The following is a 13,709-nucleotide window of genomic DNA, read 5'->3' on the forward strand; positions in this document are numbered from 1 at the left end:
AGCCCTTTGCCTGCCAATCTCGGAGGTAACCTGCAGCCACCAAGGGAGCTCTGACTACTGCAGGTCATCCGTCTGTCCTTCAGCCTACGAGCTCCTGCGCTTGTTTGATCCCTCTCTCCTGCAGAGGGTGAAAAACTGATACGTTTGTGTGCATATGTTATTGAAGGTGCTTTTAGATTTCCTGGAAAGTGCCTTTTCCCCTCTTCCCTTCCAGGCACCATTTCCAAGCCTTTTAGGCCAGTAGGTTTGGCCTTATTTACCACACAACAGGGTATAACTCTTCTTTAGTTGCAACCCCACAACCACCGGGAATTTGTTCCTTGCTTTTAGGATGCTGAAATAGGAAATGTGTCTTATTTGTGGAGAATAATATGTCACCACCAACTAATAATTCATCAGCAGAGCCAGGGGACATTTTCTGCCCGGGCAGAAGTGAAGCCCGGGGCGCTTCCCCCGCCCCAGCCCGGGGCTCCGGCGCCGGCAGGCGGGGCCGGATTGCGCGGGGGAACGGAAAGCTCCGGACCGGGTTTCCCGTTGTCCCGGTGCCATCCGGGGGGAAGAGTTTAGGTGGCAGCAACCCCGGGAGGGATGAGGACGGTGAAGGTGCGGTGGTTGCTTCTCCAGGTCGCTCCCTTCTCCGCCTCCGCTGCCCGCCCTCCCCTCGGCCGGCAGGCCAGGGGCCCTGGCCCAGGTGCGGCCCCGGCGCGCATCGCCGCCGCCAGCGGCAGCGGGGGGGCTGGGCCGGGGTCACTGCGCGCTGGGACCTGGCGGGGCCGGGCGGGCCCGGGGCTCGGCAGGGACCCGCTGTGCGCCGGGGAGAGCGCCCGCAGGGTGTCTGTGTGTGTCTGTGTGCGAGTCGGTGTCTCCGTATGCGAGGCTGTGTGTGTGCACAGTCTGCTGTCCGCAAAGGCTGCTCCGCGGCTGCATTGAGGTTTCTAACTGGATTTACGTGTGTGGGGAGTGTTGGTGTCAGTCCGGAGGTCTCAGGCCCCTGCAGCAGAACATAGGTTTATCCTTAAACTAGCCCTGCTTCATCACCATAAATCTTTTATTTTGTTTGCTTTAGGAAGTGTTTTGGAAATATGCAAGGAAGATAGGGGAGAATAAGGGGTGTTAGCTTTGAGGAGCAATAACACTTGATTTCTGCACAACTGGCGGGTGAAGGTTCCATTTCTAGTGTGAGTTGTGTCCCCGTGGCACCAATCTAAACTTTTTTCTTGGGAGAGCTGGTGAGGAAATCCATCAGACAACGTGTTTGTCTCAGTTCCTCTTGCTCTGTCACATACTATGTTTCATAAATCAGCAGGTAGATTTTCACTTTTCTGTTGTGTAGTTAGTATAACTGGAAGCAACTTATGTTTCTTCACCCATCTATTATTATAATTCATTTTCTTATATAATTGTTTCTGGGAAGCTGTAAGTATTAGCATGCCTCAAGGATCTGAGGATATACTACTAATAATAATGCAGAAGAACCCTCCATGGCAAATTTTGAAATATATTGAATTCTCAAGTCTTAATTGGCTTGTTTTGAATTACAGTAATGAGCAGTTGGAAAGCAAGCAAGAATATTTATCTGTATAGGGTCAACTATATGGGTGTGGGAATTTGAGAGATGTTTGTACAATCTTTTTTGGAAACCTCTAGTGTTGGAGGCAGAGCAATCTCCCCCCATAACTTATTTGTCTGTGCATTAAAAGAAGCTTTGCAGCTGTAAGGACAGTAATGTACTTGAATCCTCTACTATAATTTCAAGCCATTTCCATTCACAACTATAAATGGTTTGGGAAACAGCTTATTTCTGTTTGCCTTAAAAGTGGTTCTTATGCTTTGTTTTGTAGGGGGTGTGTTCTTTTTAATTGTGTCTCTTCTTTTTTAATATGAACATTCCCAGTTACTTTAATCCTTTCTTGTATATTTGGCATTCAAGCTCAGATCATTCTTGATCCTCTTCTCTGAATTCATTCCAATTAGTTCATATGTTTGACTGGATTTGAAGGGCAGTATTCAAAATTAGATAGAGTACTCCAGCTGCATTCTAGACAGTAGTAAGTAATAAGAAAGATTTATGTGCTTTCAAAGCTTTACATCTGTTCATGCATCCTGGTATGGATGGTAGCTTTTGGCATATTCACCTTCTCTTCCAACTTAGACTCCACAACTATAACCTAGTAAGTTTTCCCCCTTCCAGTTGGTTATTCTGGTCTAAATTGAAGGCCTTGTATTTATTCTTATTAAAGTGCCCTTCCTGGTTGGTTTGTTTGTTTTGTTTTGTTGAGGGTTTCTTGTTTAAAAAACAAACAAAACCAAGGCAAACTTCTCTGATTAGTTAAGACTAGATTTGAATTCAGAATTTTCTTCCATTATGGTTTCATGTTGTTGCAGCCTGCTGCCCTCTGTAATATTAAAAAAAAAATCTGTAGTTAATCATGAAACAATACTACTTAGGAGGATCTTCTGTGGACCTTCAATGGCCTATGTTATTTCTTGATTCTATTTTTCTGCATGACCTTACAGCCAAGATGAAAAGTAGTGTCAGTTTAATAGTAAATTGGACTTACACCACAAACTAAATCCTTATCACATAGGGAAGTACATTTTCTAACTCTAATTAGGACAAGCCTGTGTACTTGCAAGGCTGGCAGGAAGCAATATTCCAAGCTTGTCTTTTGCTCTTTGATCTTTAGCAGCAGCGTGTTTATTCCTTAGATGTGCAAGGCAGAGAGCACCCTGAAATAGATGTGGAGAAGCCTGTCCTTAGTAAATAGGATTTGAAAATGTATTTGGGCCACACAGTAATGCCCATCTTGGCTCCTTTCTCCTTCCCCTGCATCCCCTTAGTTTACCCTATCTGAGCCTTTAGTTTTTCACAGGGCAAGCAGATCACAGCAGGAAGCTATACTCTGCTTTTGACACCTTGTACTACAGAGCATTTTCCTCATTCACGAGATAGAAACTTTAAAAAAATTATAAGCTAAATACAAAATCCCTTGTGTAATGTGCCACAGCTGTCTCTTACTTCGGACTTTTTTCTTTGCATGTCATTGTAGTTTTTGAGCATTTTCCTGATGTGTAAATTAGATCTGTATGACAGTATGTTATCTGAAATCCGTCAGTCTTTACAGTTCTTCTGCGGGAGGTTTTCTTTAATGGAGGCTGCCTTGAGCAGCACAGAAACTCAGCATAGCAGCGAAGCTTTTCTGCTTTTCTCAGGCTGCCTGTCTCTAGCTTCATGGTAGCACAAACTAGAAGACATTTGGTGTCATACACTTAACTCTCTCTAAATTTCCATCTTTCACACAATGTGACAACAACTGGGAGGAAAAGGGGATCTCCTGAAAGTGTGGTTTTTTGCTTCTTCAAAAAAAGACTGAAACTGAGTAGCTGTTAGAATTCTACAGGAAAAGAGAATAGGAAAGTAAAAGTTGACTTTCTCAACTGCTTTATCTATCCTGCAGTATTTCAGTGAGATTAAGTAAATTCTTAGTGTAGTGACAACCACATGTAAGGCAGACATCCAAATGTTACTTATTAAGGCCCACAATTATATAGGAACAGGTCTGCTGGAGGTGGAACAATCCTACCAGATGATCATGTTTTCTTTCAGTTAAGCTTAAGAAAAATCTTGATTCACCAGATACCTTCAGTCTTTGTGCATGTTTCTCGAATCTCATTGTACTTTTATTTAACTTGCTTTAAATTGCAGGTTTTTATTCTTTGCAGTTACTTTGAATAGATGTTTTGGATATTTCTAAATTTTTAAAAACTAAGGGCATTAACTGTGAAATGACGGGGTTTGGAGACACTGAATAAACGAATTTTTTATTCTGCTGGTATGTTGAACACATATACATACAGCTTGTCATAACTGTGAGATACAGAAGACATTTTTACTAACTATAGTTTGTGGTGTTTTGATACTACAATTCACAAGTCGTAACTGTTATGCCCTTGCTTTAAAGTTTGCTCCCTCCATCCCTTTTATATAGGTAATGTAAGTAATTCTATTGTTTGTACTGTGCTTGTGGACTGGAATACTTAATTTGTCTTAGATGCTTCAATTTAGGATTGATGTGACCAATTGAAATCAGTCCAGAGATGATTTAAAAGACCAATCTTTTTTTTTTTCTTGGTGGACCTAAAAGCAATACTTAGAAAACCCCAGAATTTTCCTAGGAGATAATTCAGACTTTGAATACATAAAATTGTGACAGAGAACAATGAAAATAACTTTGTAGTAAAGAAAGGCTCCGCTGAGTGCAAGGAAAAGCTTCCTATGAAGGTGACACACTGGAACAGGAGCCTTGCTGAGATTTTGGAACCTCCCTCAGTGGAAGTTGTTAGGGCCACTTTGGAGTGATCTTAGACATGAGTTGGCCTCATAGTGGAAGGCTTGGGCTAAATGTTTGCTTGAAGTGCTTTCTGGCTGTTCCTATGAATATTTTAATAACTTTTCTACACTCAGGAATTTGCAAAGGTATTGTTTCTTTTTTATAAGTCATTGAGCCTCAGCTGAGACACAGTACCTTGCCCAACTGTGTTCCGTCTGTTGAAAATTCAAGGAAAATGAATACTATTTCATTACTGTGGTTTAGACTAAAACAGTAATTATGATGAATTATGGTAACTACCTTTGTATTCATGACTTCATAGTATATGAATGGTTCGGTATCACAACTCTGATACTCTTGCTTTATAGTGAGTTAGTGAACATAGCTTGTGTTTTTTTCATGTTCTGGGGGTTGTGTTTTTCTGGTTGTAGTTTATGGCTAGTGTGTTGCTCTTCCTGGCTGGCTCCAGCATTTACCATTTGAGAGAAATCAAAAATGATTACACTTTTGGATACAGTAGGTAAGATACAGAAATGTGAACAGTAAATTTAACAGTACATTGAAGCTAATTGTTCTTGTCACTAAGACTGCATTCATTTAACTGATTTCTGAAGCCCGAGAAACCCTAGTTCTCTTTTTCTCTCATATTCTTAAATATTATATTTGGGAGTTAGAATTACTCCTGTAAGAAAGAAATTTTTTACAATAAGTTCTTGTGTGGGTTTTTTGTGGTTTTTTTTTTTTAGAATATGCTGTATTTGTTAATATCATAAAATACAATGTAGCTGCGTTTACAGCACAGGTGACTTAAATTTGATTTTCTTCTGGAAAGTAGTACAGTTTTTCTGTACCATATGACATAACAAGTGATTACTCTGTTACAAGGAAAGTAGTTTAAGCCAAGTTAAATCAAGAGTATTCTAATCTAGGTACTTTTGGTCTCTTATGTAGAAAACAAGAGACAAACTCAGCAATCAGATATTAATATAAGCTAAATAATACTCTCTTTCTTGTTTTAGGGACCTGTGAGATTTAAGAATATCTCTCCTAAGAAAATTCGCTGCTTCTACAGCCTTCCATCTTAGTGTGCAATTGATGATTTCACTTGAGACACCTATCTGAAGAAACTAACAGTAGGCAAGGTGTAATTGCCCTTTAAAAATGTTAAAAGTTCAGCAGCGTGTAACAGCTGTCAAGATACCCAAGAAAAAGCCATATATTTGTGACATGTGCTATAAACAGTTTGAAACTCCATCAAAATTAGCTAGGCATTATCTCATACATACTGGTCAAAAGCCATTTAAATGTCATGTATGCAATAAAACATTTAGGCAGCTAGTCCACCTGGAGAGGCATCAGTTAACCCATAATCTGCCTTTTAAGTGTATTGTTTGTTATAGAAACTTCAAAAATGTAATAACTTTCTTAAAGCATCAGCAGCTTCATAGTGAAAATTATGAGAGTGATACAAAACAAGCAGAAAACTCCATGAATTCTGAGCAAGGCAGGGTCACTTGTGGCATATTTCAGTGTTCTGTGTGCTGGAAACCTTTTAAAACTGAAGAGAAGTGGATGCTGCATCAGTGTCTGAAGTCAGATCATCTACGTGGTGCCAGAAAGAGAAAGAAAACTCACACTTGTGAATCATGTAACAAGACATTTCCATCAAGATCCAAGCTAGAAAGACACTTCCTTATTCACACTGGACAGAAACCTTTTAAGTGTTCTTCATGTGGCAAATCTTTCAGACAGTCAACACACTTGAAAATTCATCAGCTCACACACACAGAAGAAAGGCCTTTTCAGTGCTGTTTTTGTCAGAAGGGATTTAAAATACAGAGCAAACTTGTGAAGCATAAACAGCTCCATGCCAGAAATAAGACTTTCCCCAGTACTGCATGCAAAGCAAAGGCTCTTAAGTATCCCAGACCACACAACCTGCTGGAAGGGAAGAGGGATAGTTTCAAGAACGCTGACACACGTGAGTCACAGGAGAATGACCCACATGATGTTCACTCAATTTATATTGTACCCTTTGAATGCCCAGCATGTGAGCAGTGTTTTGAAACAGAGCATGTTCTAAATTTGCACAAATGTTGTTGTCCAAGAGACAGCAGAAGTTCAAATAATGGTACAACAGCTTGCAGACACAGAGTCAACATGAAAAATAAGATCCTGATGAAACTGAAGCGTACTGGAGCAAAGGCAACAGATCTTTCTCTGACTGACAGAAAAAAACCCAAATCAGGTCATGTTAGAAATCCTGACCTGGTTGCAGCTAGAGATCAGTGTTCTGATCAGCATGCCTCCACTAAACCTTCCAAGGATTGCCACAGCAACCTTGACATGCATAAGGCACTTAGTAATCAGATGAAAAGAACGTTGACTGTGCCACTACCTTGGCAAGAGTACCTGCAACCTCACAACTTGGGTGTTAATTTAAAAGGTGTGCTTACTGGTGAAAGCATGTTAAACGTTGATGATTCACCGGATAATAAAGATGATGCTTTTTATGGTTCATCAAATGATAACTTCTTTGATAATCCAGAAGTACGTCACTGTGCTTTTTCAGCTTCTGCTAAAAATATACATAACAGACACAAAGTGTGTCAATGTGACAGATGTGAAAAAATTTTTCCATCTTCATCCAAACTTCAAAGACATTATCTTATACACACGGGACAGAAGCCCTTTGGCTGTAATGTTTGTGGGAAGACATTTAGACAATTAGCTCACTTAAAAAGACATCATCTCACCCATACTGAAAAGAGACCCTGTAAAAGCCCCATTTGCCAGGTAGAATTTGAAAACCTGAACAAACTTTTCAATCATCAGGGAGATCACATTGAATTTAAGTCTTCTCAGCCTGTGGGTTATTCTCAAACACCTTCACAGCCATCTGGCTTTCAAGAATTTGAGCTGATTCAGTCAAACCAAGCAGCTGAAATCAAAGTTGAAATGGAGTCAGGGAATTTTGTGCTTGACACCAGCAATAGAAACCCACAGCTGTATTTGTGTAGTAAATTGTTGGAAACAGAGCAAAGCTGTTACAGTTATTGGCATAATTTTTCTGAAGGTACTGAGAAAAGTGAAGTTGTTAACAAATTGTATCAATGCAGTATCTGCTTTAAAACTTTTAAATCTCCTTCTAAGCTTGAAAGACATTACCTAATGCATGCTGGACAGAAACCTTTTCAGTGTTTAGTTTGTGGAAAAAAATTCAGACAGACCCCACATTTGAAAAGACACCACCTTATTCACTTTAAAGAGCTTAAAGCTTAGCTTCACTGAGCAACAGGAGAATATATTGTTTTTATCAAAACTGGATAATGTCCTATGAAATCATAGACTTAAACTTTTGGTTGCATAATTATTAAAATACTTATGTTAGACCAAACAATTAACTAAAGAGGATTATATTTTTCTGTTACACGGATGAGCTGGTGAAGAGTTAATATGCTGTCTTCAGAACTGTCTACTTGTTATAATTTGTGAGATATGAATGTTGAAATGTTTTTAAAAATGCAAAAAACCCCACTCTGCATTCCTTTGGCTAAATTAATTTATAAATAACATTCTTACTGTATTAATAGTGTTGCAGTAATCTGCAGTGCTCCATGAATCAGATATTTTAAAAGTTTTACCTTTTTCTGCGTAGTATTTTATGTTCAATGACAACTACCAGAAAAGTAAAGACAAGGTAATTGCCACAATATAGAAAAAATGGTCCCTTTACTTTCTTCTGGCTCCCTATATGTTGCAAGAAAAGGACACTTGCTGTATTTGTTTCATATTTTTAAAAAATGGATATTTTTAGAAAAAAGATACAAAAAAGGAAGAAAGTACAAAAGGGGAGAAATGAGAAAATGAGAAAAACGTGAGGTTTAATGAGAAAAATGTTGATGTGGCATTATAGAACATTCTGTTTTCTATAGAATAGAAAAAAATGCTTTTTAATGTGCTTGGAGATCTATCCCTCATCTTGGAGATGAGAAATTAGATTATTTCCCTTTTTATATAAAATATAAGGAGACAGTGCTATAATGTTAGGATTTATAATCAATCCATTTCACTACTTGATTAATTCCACTTCCTTGTATATCCCTCGCCTTCTCTAGCTCTTTTGGCCAATTCGTATATTACTGAACTATTTTTATGTAAAAGAAGTGGACAAGAAATTATCATTAACTTTACAAATGTGCTTACTATCTGTTCTAGTCTCCTTTCCTTCTATCATACATGTTGAACCAGTAAAAGAAGTGTTCTCTAAGATGTGATAATAACTCAGACAAGCAGTTTTGCCAGGAAGTCATGTTCTCATTATATTAAATATAAGAGACTGAAAATTACTTTTAGCTGAAATTAAGTAATTCTGATTTTGTATTAATGGAATCTGTAGCTATACTTTCTGGTAAGTAGATGGCTTTGTCCTTTGTGCCGAAGAGGCTGGCAAGAAGTGTAAGTGCAGTGGAGCTTTATACATTATGAACAAGAATGAAGTTTGTTTCTTTTTTATTTTCCCCTGAAAAAATACCTTTTAGGATACTTTGTTTGTTATACAATTTTCAGTAGTTGAAACCTGAAATTTTTAATCCTGTTTCTAAATTAGTATCTGTAAGATACATGACATTCTCTATTCAAATAGATCCATATTTATTTAACTAAAATGGGTTTGATTTTTTTTTTAATTTTTGAAGTGGCGTGAGCTTTGTAGTATTTGGTGAATATGAAGTGAAGGGTAAAGGGCATTTTTATTTTCATACATGTTATTCTTTTCCATTTTCAGAGAAAATAAAACCAGGAAAAATACTCAGAAACAGTCTGTAGTTACTATGATTTTTGTGTGACAGACAAATTCAGTACATTAATAATGACTATAGTTATATATTGAGATTTTTTTCTCCCTATGTGAATTGTTTCATATTGAAAGAACACTGTATAAAATGTTTTGAAAGGATATTGCTGAGCTCTTTTAAAATACCTGTAATAAACTATTTATATTGTACTTTTATTGTATGCTTTTTTTTCAAACTAGAGTTTTGAAACTACTTAACATTCATTATGCAAAAAAAATGCATATCAAAATAACTAACTTTGTATGTTAGAACAATAGCTTTTATTTCAGATATTTTTTATTATGAAGTATAAACATGTTTAAACATAATGAGATTTTTCTTAAGGAGTTACAGTCATTTAAAAATGCTATGTTAGAGTAATGTTTAGAGAACACTTTTGTTTTGAAAATATCAGTAAATGAAGGGGAGGTAATACAGAAAGATACTTTTGAGGGATGAATAGACATTTGTGCAAAGTGTTACTATCTGATTAATTTGCAAAGCAATGAAATCTTTGGGCTTGGATTTCAGAAGGGCAGTAAGAGCCACTCTGTTTATCTGGCTCTCTATCCCTTTATGAAAAGTTTTGTGTCAGTATAAATTCATTATTTTAAGGGGTTAATTGCAGACATTAGCTAGAAAGGGGTAAAATAGTTTCTAAGAGTCAGGAGAAAAACTCTGAAGTTGAAATCCTATGTCCTTTGCAGTTAACAGTAAAATTCACTGGGACTGCCATACTAACTGATCACATCATCCATTTTCTACCTAGGAAATGTGGCTATGGATGTTTTTAAAATGTTTGTGCTGCACTGTCATTGCAATGTGTCACAAATGAGTGTTTTAGGTTGCTCAAAGAATCACTGGCAAAGGTATCTTTAAAAGCCGGTTTAATGTAAAAGTGAAGGCACGACAAAATTGGTTGACAGGGTTCACTCTACTACTTATTAGATGGTTAAAGCACATGGAGAAAAATCAGACTAAAATCTAAAATAAATCAATTTACAACTAAAATCAACCTAAAATGATCTGTGTGGAGGCTGGGGATGGAAAAAGGGTAAGGATGGGAAAGAGTAAGGATAAAAGGAATAAGGGAGACCCTCCAGTTGAGGGTCTTCACAAGGTTCAGAGGGCACTCCCTTGCCAAACTTTCTCCTGGATTTGACCAATGGGGCGGCAGTTGTACCCCCGCACAATGTTGGCAGAAAATCAAAACTTACATATATGTGTTCCTATATATGTCTACAGAAAAATTCAAAAAGGAAAAAAAAAAAGATAAACACAGAAAAACTGTTTAATCACTTTTGTAGCTGCTTCTCATTGAGTGCTGGGTTTCTCCTTTGGCTGTGATCTGCTCTAACTATTTCACCCAGAGCCAACAAGAAAAGTTAGTGAGGCAAATTGAAGATAGACACAAAAGAAATTTAATTGAAGTTAATGAGACCTTAGGCTGGATCTAATGTTTAGGTTTCCTGGCTGCCTTCTAGTGTAAATGTAAAGCTCTAAAAGTCATAATCTTGCAATAGTAGCTCATTTGAGTAACACTTTTCTAAGTACAGTTGAATGACTCTTAAATCAATAAAGACTATGGATTCAGCCTGTCTAATGGCCCCTTGTAATAATGTTGAAAATGCCTAGATCTCCTAAATAACTAAAGTGGTCACGGTTCATATTTCTAGTGCAAGGTTTTGTGGATTTTTAAAGTGCAAGTTTTAACTTAATAGCCTAGTTTTATGGTCTGATGGCTGTGGATGAGATGTGTCTGAGAGGCAGTTATCATAAGGAAAATTGAAATTACAAAAGTGACTATGCTCTCATGTAATGTACTTTATCCAGGTTAAGCAAATTAACTGTACTTTTGTACTTTTTCATGTGATGACTAGTTCTGTCAAGCAGCTTTTAAACGGCATTTTTTTAGCATCTGTTAAAAAGGTGAATATTCAAAGTCCGTGCAAATGAAGGAGAAATCAGTCTTATGCCAACAAAATCACTCATAAGTGATCATATCCCTGTTCAGAAACTATTGTTCTAACATAAAAGTGTCATTATATCTGTTCTGAGTTATCACAGGTCTCTGAATGCTGTTTACTTCTGTTCTCTGCCATTCCAGTTCCTGTCTGCTTCCAGGATATCCTAATGTGTGACTTGATTCTGTTATGCATCTGACATGATTTGGATATCTTGCTGAAATGTTTCCTCATCACTGGAATCCTTCCAGTGTCCCTGGTGCTGAACTGTATGGATCTGTGAAATCCCATATGTGACTTCTAGTCCAAGAGTCACGGAGGTGGTTGTTGCACGTGTGCTGCCTTGGCATGCAAAATAGTGCTTGAGGATTTGAGTGCATGAAGATGCAAGAAGCTGACCGGTGATAATGTAGACTGTGGCCTGTCATTCTCCACTGAAAGTCATCTGGGTGTGTAGGGTAGTAAGAGCATATGGATATGGTGACTGTCCAGCTTTGCCCATGACACTTGAATGTCCCTTGCTGGCAAAGTGAAGGAAGGGAAACAGAGAATTACGTGGCCACTGCTATATGAAAAAGTAAAAAACTGTTCCTAAGCATGGTGTCTCCCATTTGGACTGCTAATGCACTGCACTCGTATTCTATTGACATAAAGGAAAACATTATCTTTCTGGCATACAAATTTGCATTATTTTATTTGTGCATTTCTTTAGGGTATAAATTTTAATCCTTAAGTATGTGTTTGCAAAAGGAGCTGGCTGAGCTACCGAAAATCAGATGATTTCCTCAGTTTCCACTTTATTTTGATTCTCAGATGATCCTGAAAATACATCAGAGAGATTCCTGTTAGTGACAATATAGGCCTACTAAATTAAGTAGAAATCTGCTAAGCCATCTAGACACCTCAAATGCACCAGGCAATTTGAGGATAATTTTTAAGATCAAAACATGTTAGGATTTTTTCATGACACTGAGAGCAACCTTGGATTAGTATCTTGGCAACCTTATTTGCCGTAGTGCACTTTATCTCATATTTAGACTCTGGGTCTTAATAAGAGCAGGTACTTGGGTAGTGAGAATATCTTTGTAAGAATTCCCTCAGGCATTGAATAGCATGTCTGATGCTAGTGCAATTAGTGGAGGAAAAATGTCCATTTGCCAATAAGCTAAAATGTTGTGTATTATTGTAGTTTATATCATAGTAGAAGGGTTTTTTTCAGTAAGAGGAATTATTAAAAGTCATTAAATTATTTTTCAGTATTACACTGTTGTGACTTTGCTGTCTTCAGTAGGTATTCTGCTTTATTGCCATTTTATCCTCTCTTAAAATCCTGACATGCTAATGGAAATGTCTACCAAAAACCTAGAAAATATGGAGAAAAGCAAGGATGAAAGCTTTAGGAGACTGGAGCTAGTTCTCAGCATCTTAGAATTGCTCTGCCTCCAATTAATTTGATGCTGCATATTAGATACACTTCAGTTTTGTCTGCAATCTGTGTTTTTTTTTCTTTATTGTGAGGAAAGATATGTGATCAAGGACCTACTTTTACAATGATGCTGCAAATAGACCCAAATTTCTATAACACTTCTCATGCCAGCACTAGCAGAAAGGAAATTATTTGCCTTATAATCTCATTTCAGTGATGAAGGCCCCATGTTCCTCCATCAAACAGATCAGATTTATTTCATATTAATTTTTTTCCACATAGAAACTTTATCACATAAAAGCCTCTCATAGGATTTCTAGCAAATATTTCTAGACCTTTTCTGGCCATTGGTCTCTTAACTTCTAACTGTGGTTCTGCCTCAGTTGGTAGGAACCTAGCTAAAATTCTCTGAAAAGAATTAGAATAGCCCAGAGTCTGCTCTGACTTGAGCTGTTACCCAAATGTGAGCCCAGCAACAGAAAGCTCAGAATGACACAAAGTCTATTTCAGCATTCCCTTCACTAGACGCACTGCTGCTATTCTGGGATATCAAAGCATCTGGGTTGCTGAATTAACCATATTTTTCTCTAGTCATGAGCTCAGAATATCCATTGAAGTTACTGTAAGTTTTGCACAGAAATCAAGGGCACTACATTGGCCAGAATGTGTGCTAAATAAATATTTATACACAAATCAGAATGCTACTGATGGCTTCTTTACACTTTAAAATTCTAAATATTTTAAGAAGCATCTGTTGCTAAACTGAGGCATAATTTTTGAAAGTACCCATATTTACTGAGTGGAAGTACACATATTTAGTGAGATGAACACGGTGACAAAAGCCTTGGACTAGAAGAATACACATAAATAAAATAGTTAAAGGAACGTTACATGATTGAATTAAAGCTATAAAGAACAGGCTGAACATTTAGTTTCTATGAATATTAACTGATATGAAGGATAAGCTATAATCAAAGGAATAACCCCTTGTCATTGTGCCTAAGCTTTTTAGATGTTGAAGGATTGCTCTGATCTTTTTTGAGAAGCTGTTCCAAATTTTATTTACCTGAAAGCAGGTTTAAATCAATATATTTCTTCTACAGTATCAACAGGTAAGAGACGCAGGAGATTTCAGATCTTTTTTGCTTAATGT

At 37.5% G+C, this 13,709-nt stretch overlaps 1 protein-coding gene across 3 annotated transcripts; it reads left to right on the plus strand.

Moving 5' to 3' along the window:
* The first annotated feature begins 533 nt into the window (after window positions 1-533).
* On the plus strand, window positions 534-9,342 carry ZNF770 (zinc finger protein 770). 3 transcript variants are annotated; one of them, XM_018082297.1, is made up of 2 exons: window positions 534-603; window positions 5,351-9,342. In XM_018082297.1, the coding sequence occupies exon 2, from the start codon at window positions 5,493-5,495 to the stop codon at window positions 7,611-7,613; it is 2,121 nt and encodes a 706-aa protein (XP_017937786.1). In that variant the 5' UTR covers window positions 534-603; window positions 5,351-5,492; the 3' UTR covers window positions 7,614-9,342. The 3 variants fall into 3 exon arrangements, with proteins under 3 accessions (XP_017937786.1, XP_008923257.2, XP_017937785.1); XM_008925009.3 differs by having other exon boundaries at window positions 559-624; XM_018082296.2 differs by having other exon boundaries at window positions 568-691.
* Window positions 9,343-13,709: the final 4,367 nt, after the last annotated feature.

Source organism: Manacus vitellinus, unplaced genomic scaffold (genome assembly GCF_001715985.3).
Source record: "Manacus vitellinus isolate BGI_N305 unplaced genomic scaffold, ASM171598v3 scaffold_6_pilon, whole genome shotgun sequence".
Classification (NCBI taxonomy): domain Eukaryota; kingdom Metazoa; phylum Chordata; class Aves; order Passeriformes; family Pipridae; genus Manacus; species Manacus vitellinus.

What these genes read in the sequence shown, in the direction of transcription:
- ZNF770 (XM_018082297.1), top strand. Translation starts at nt 5,493, where the DNA reads ATGTTAAAAGTTCAGCAGCGTGTAACAGCTGTCAAGATACCCAAGAAA.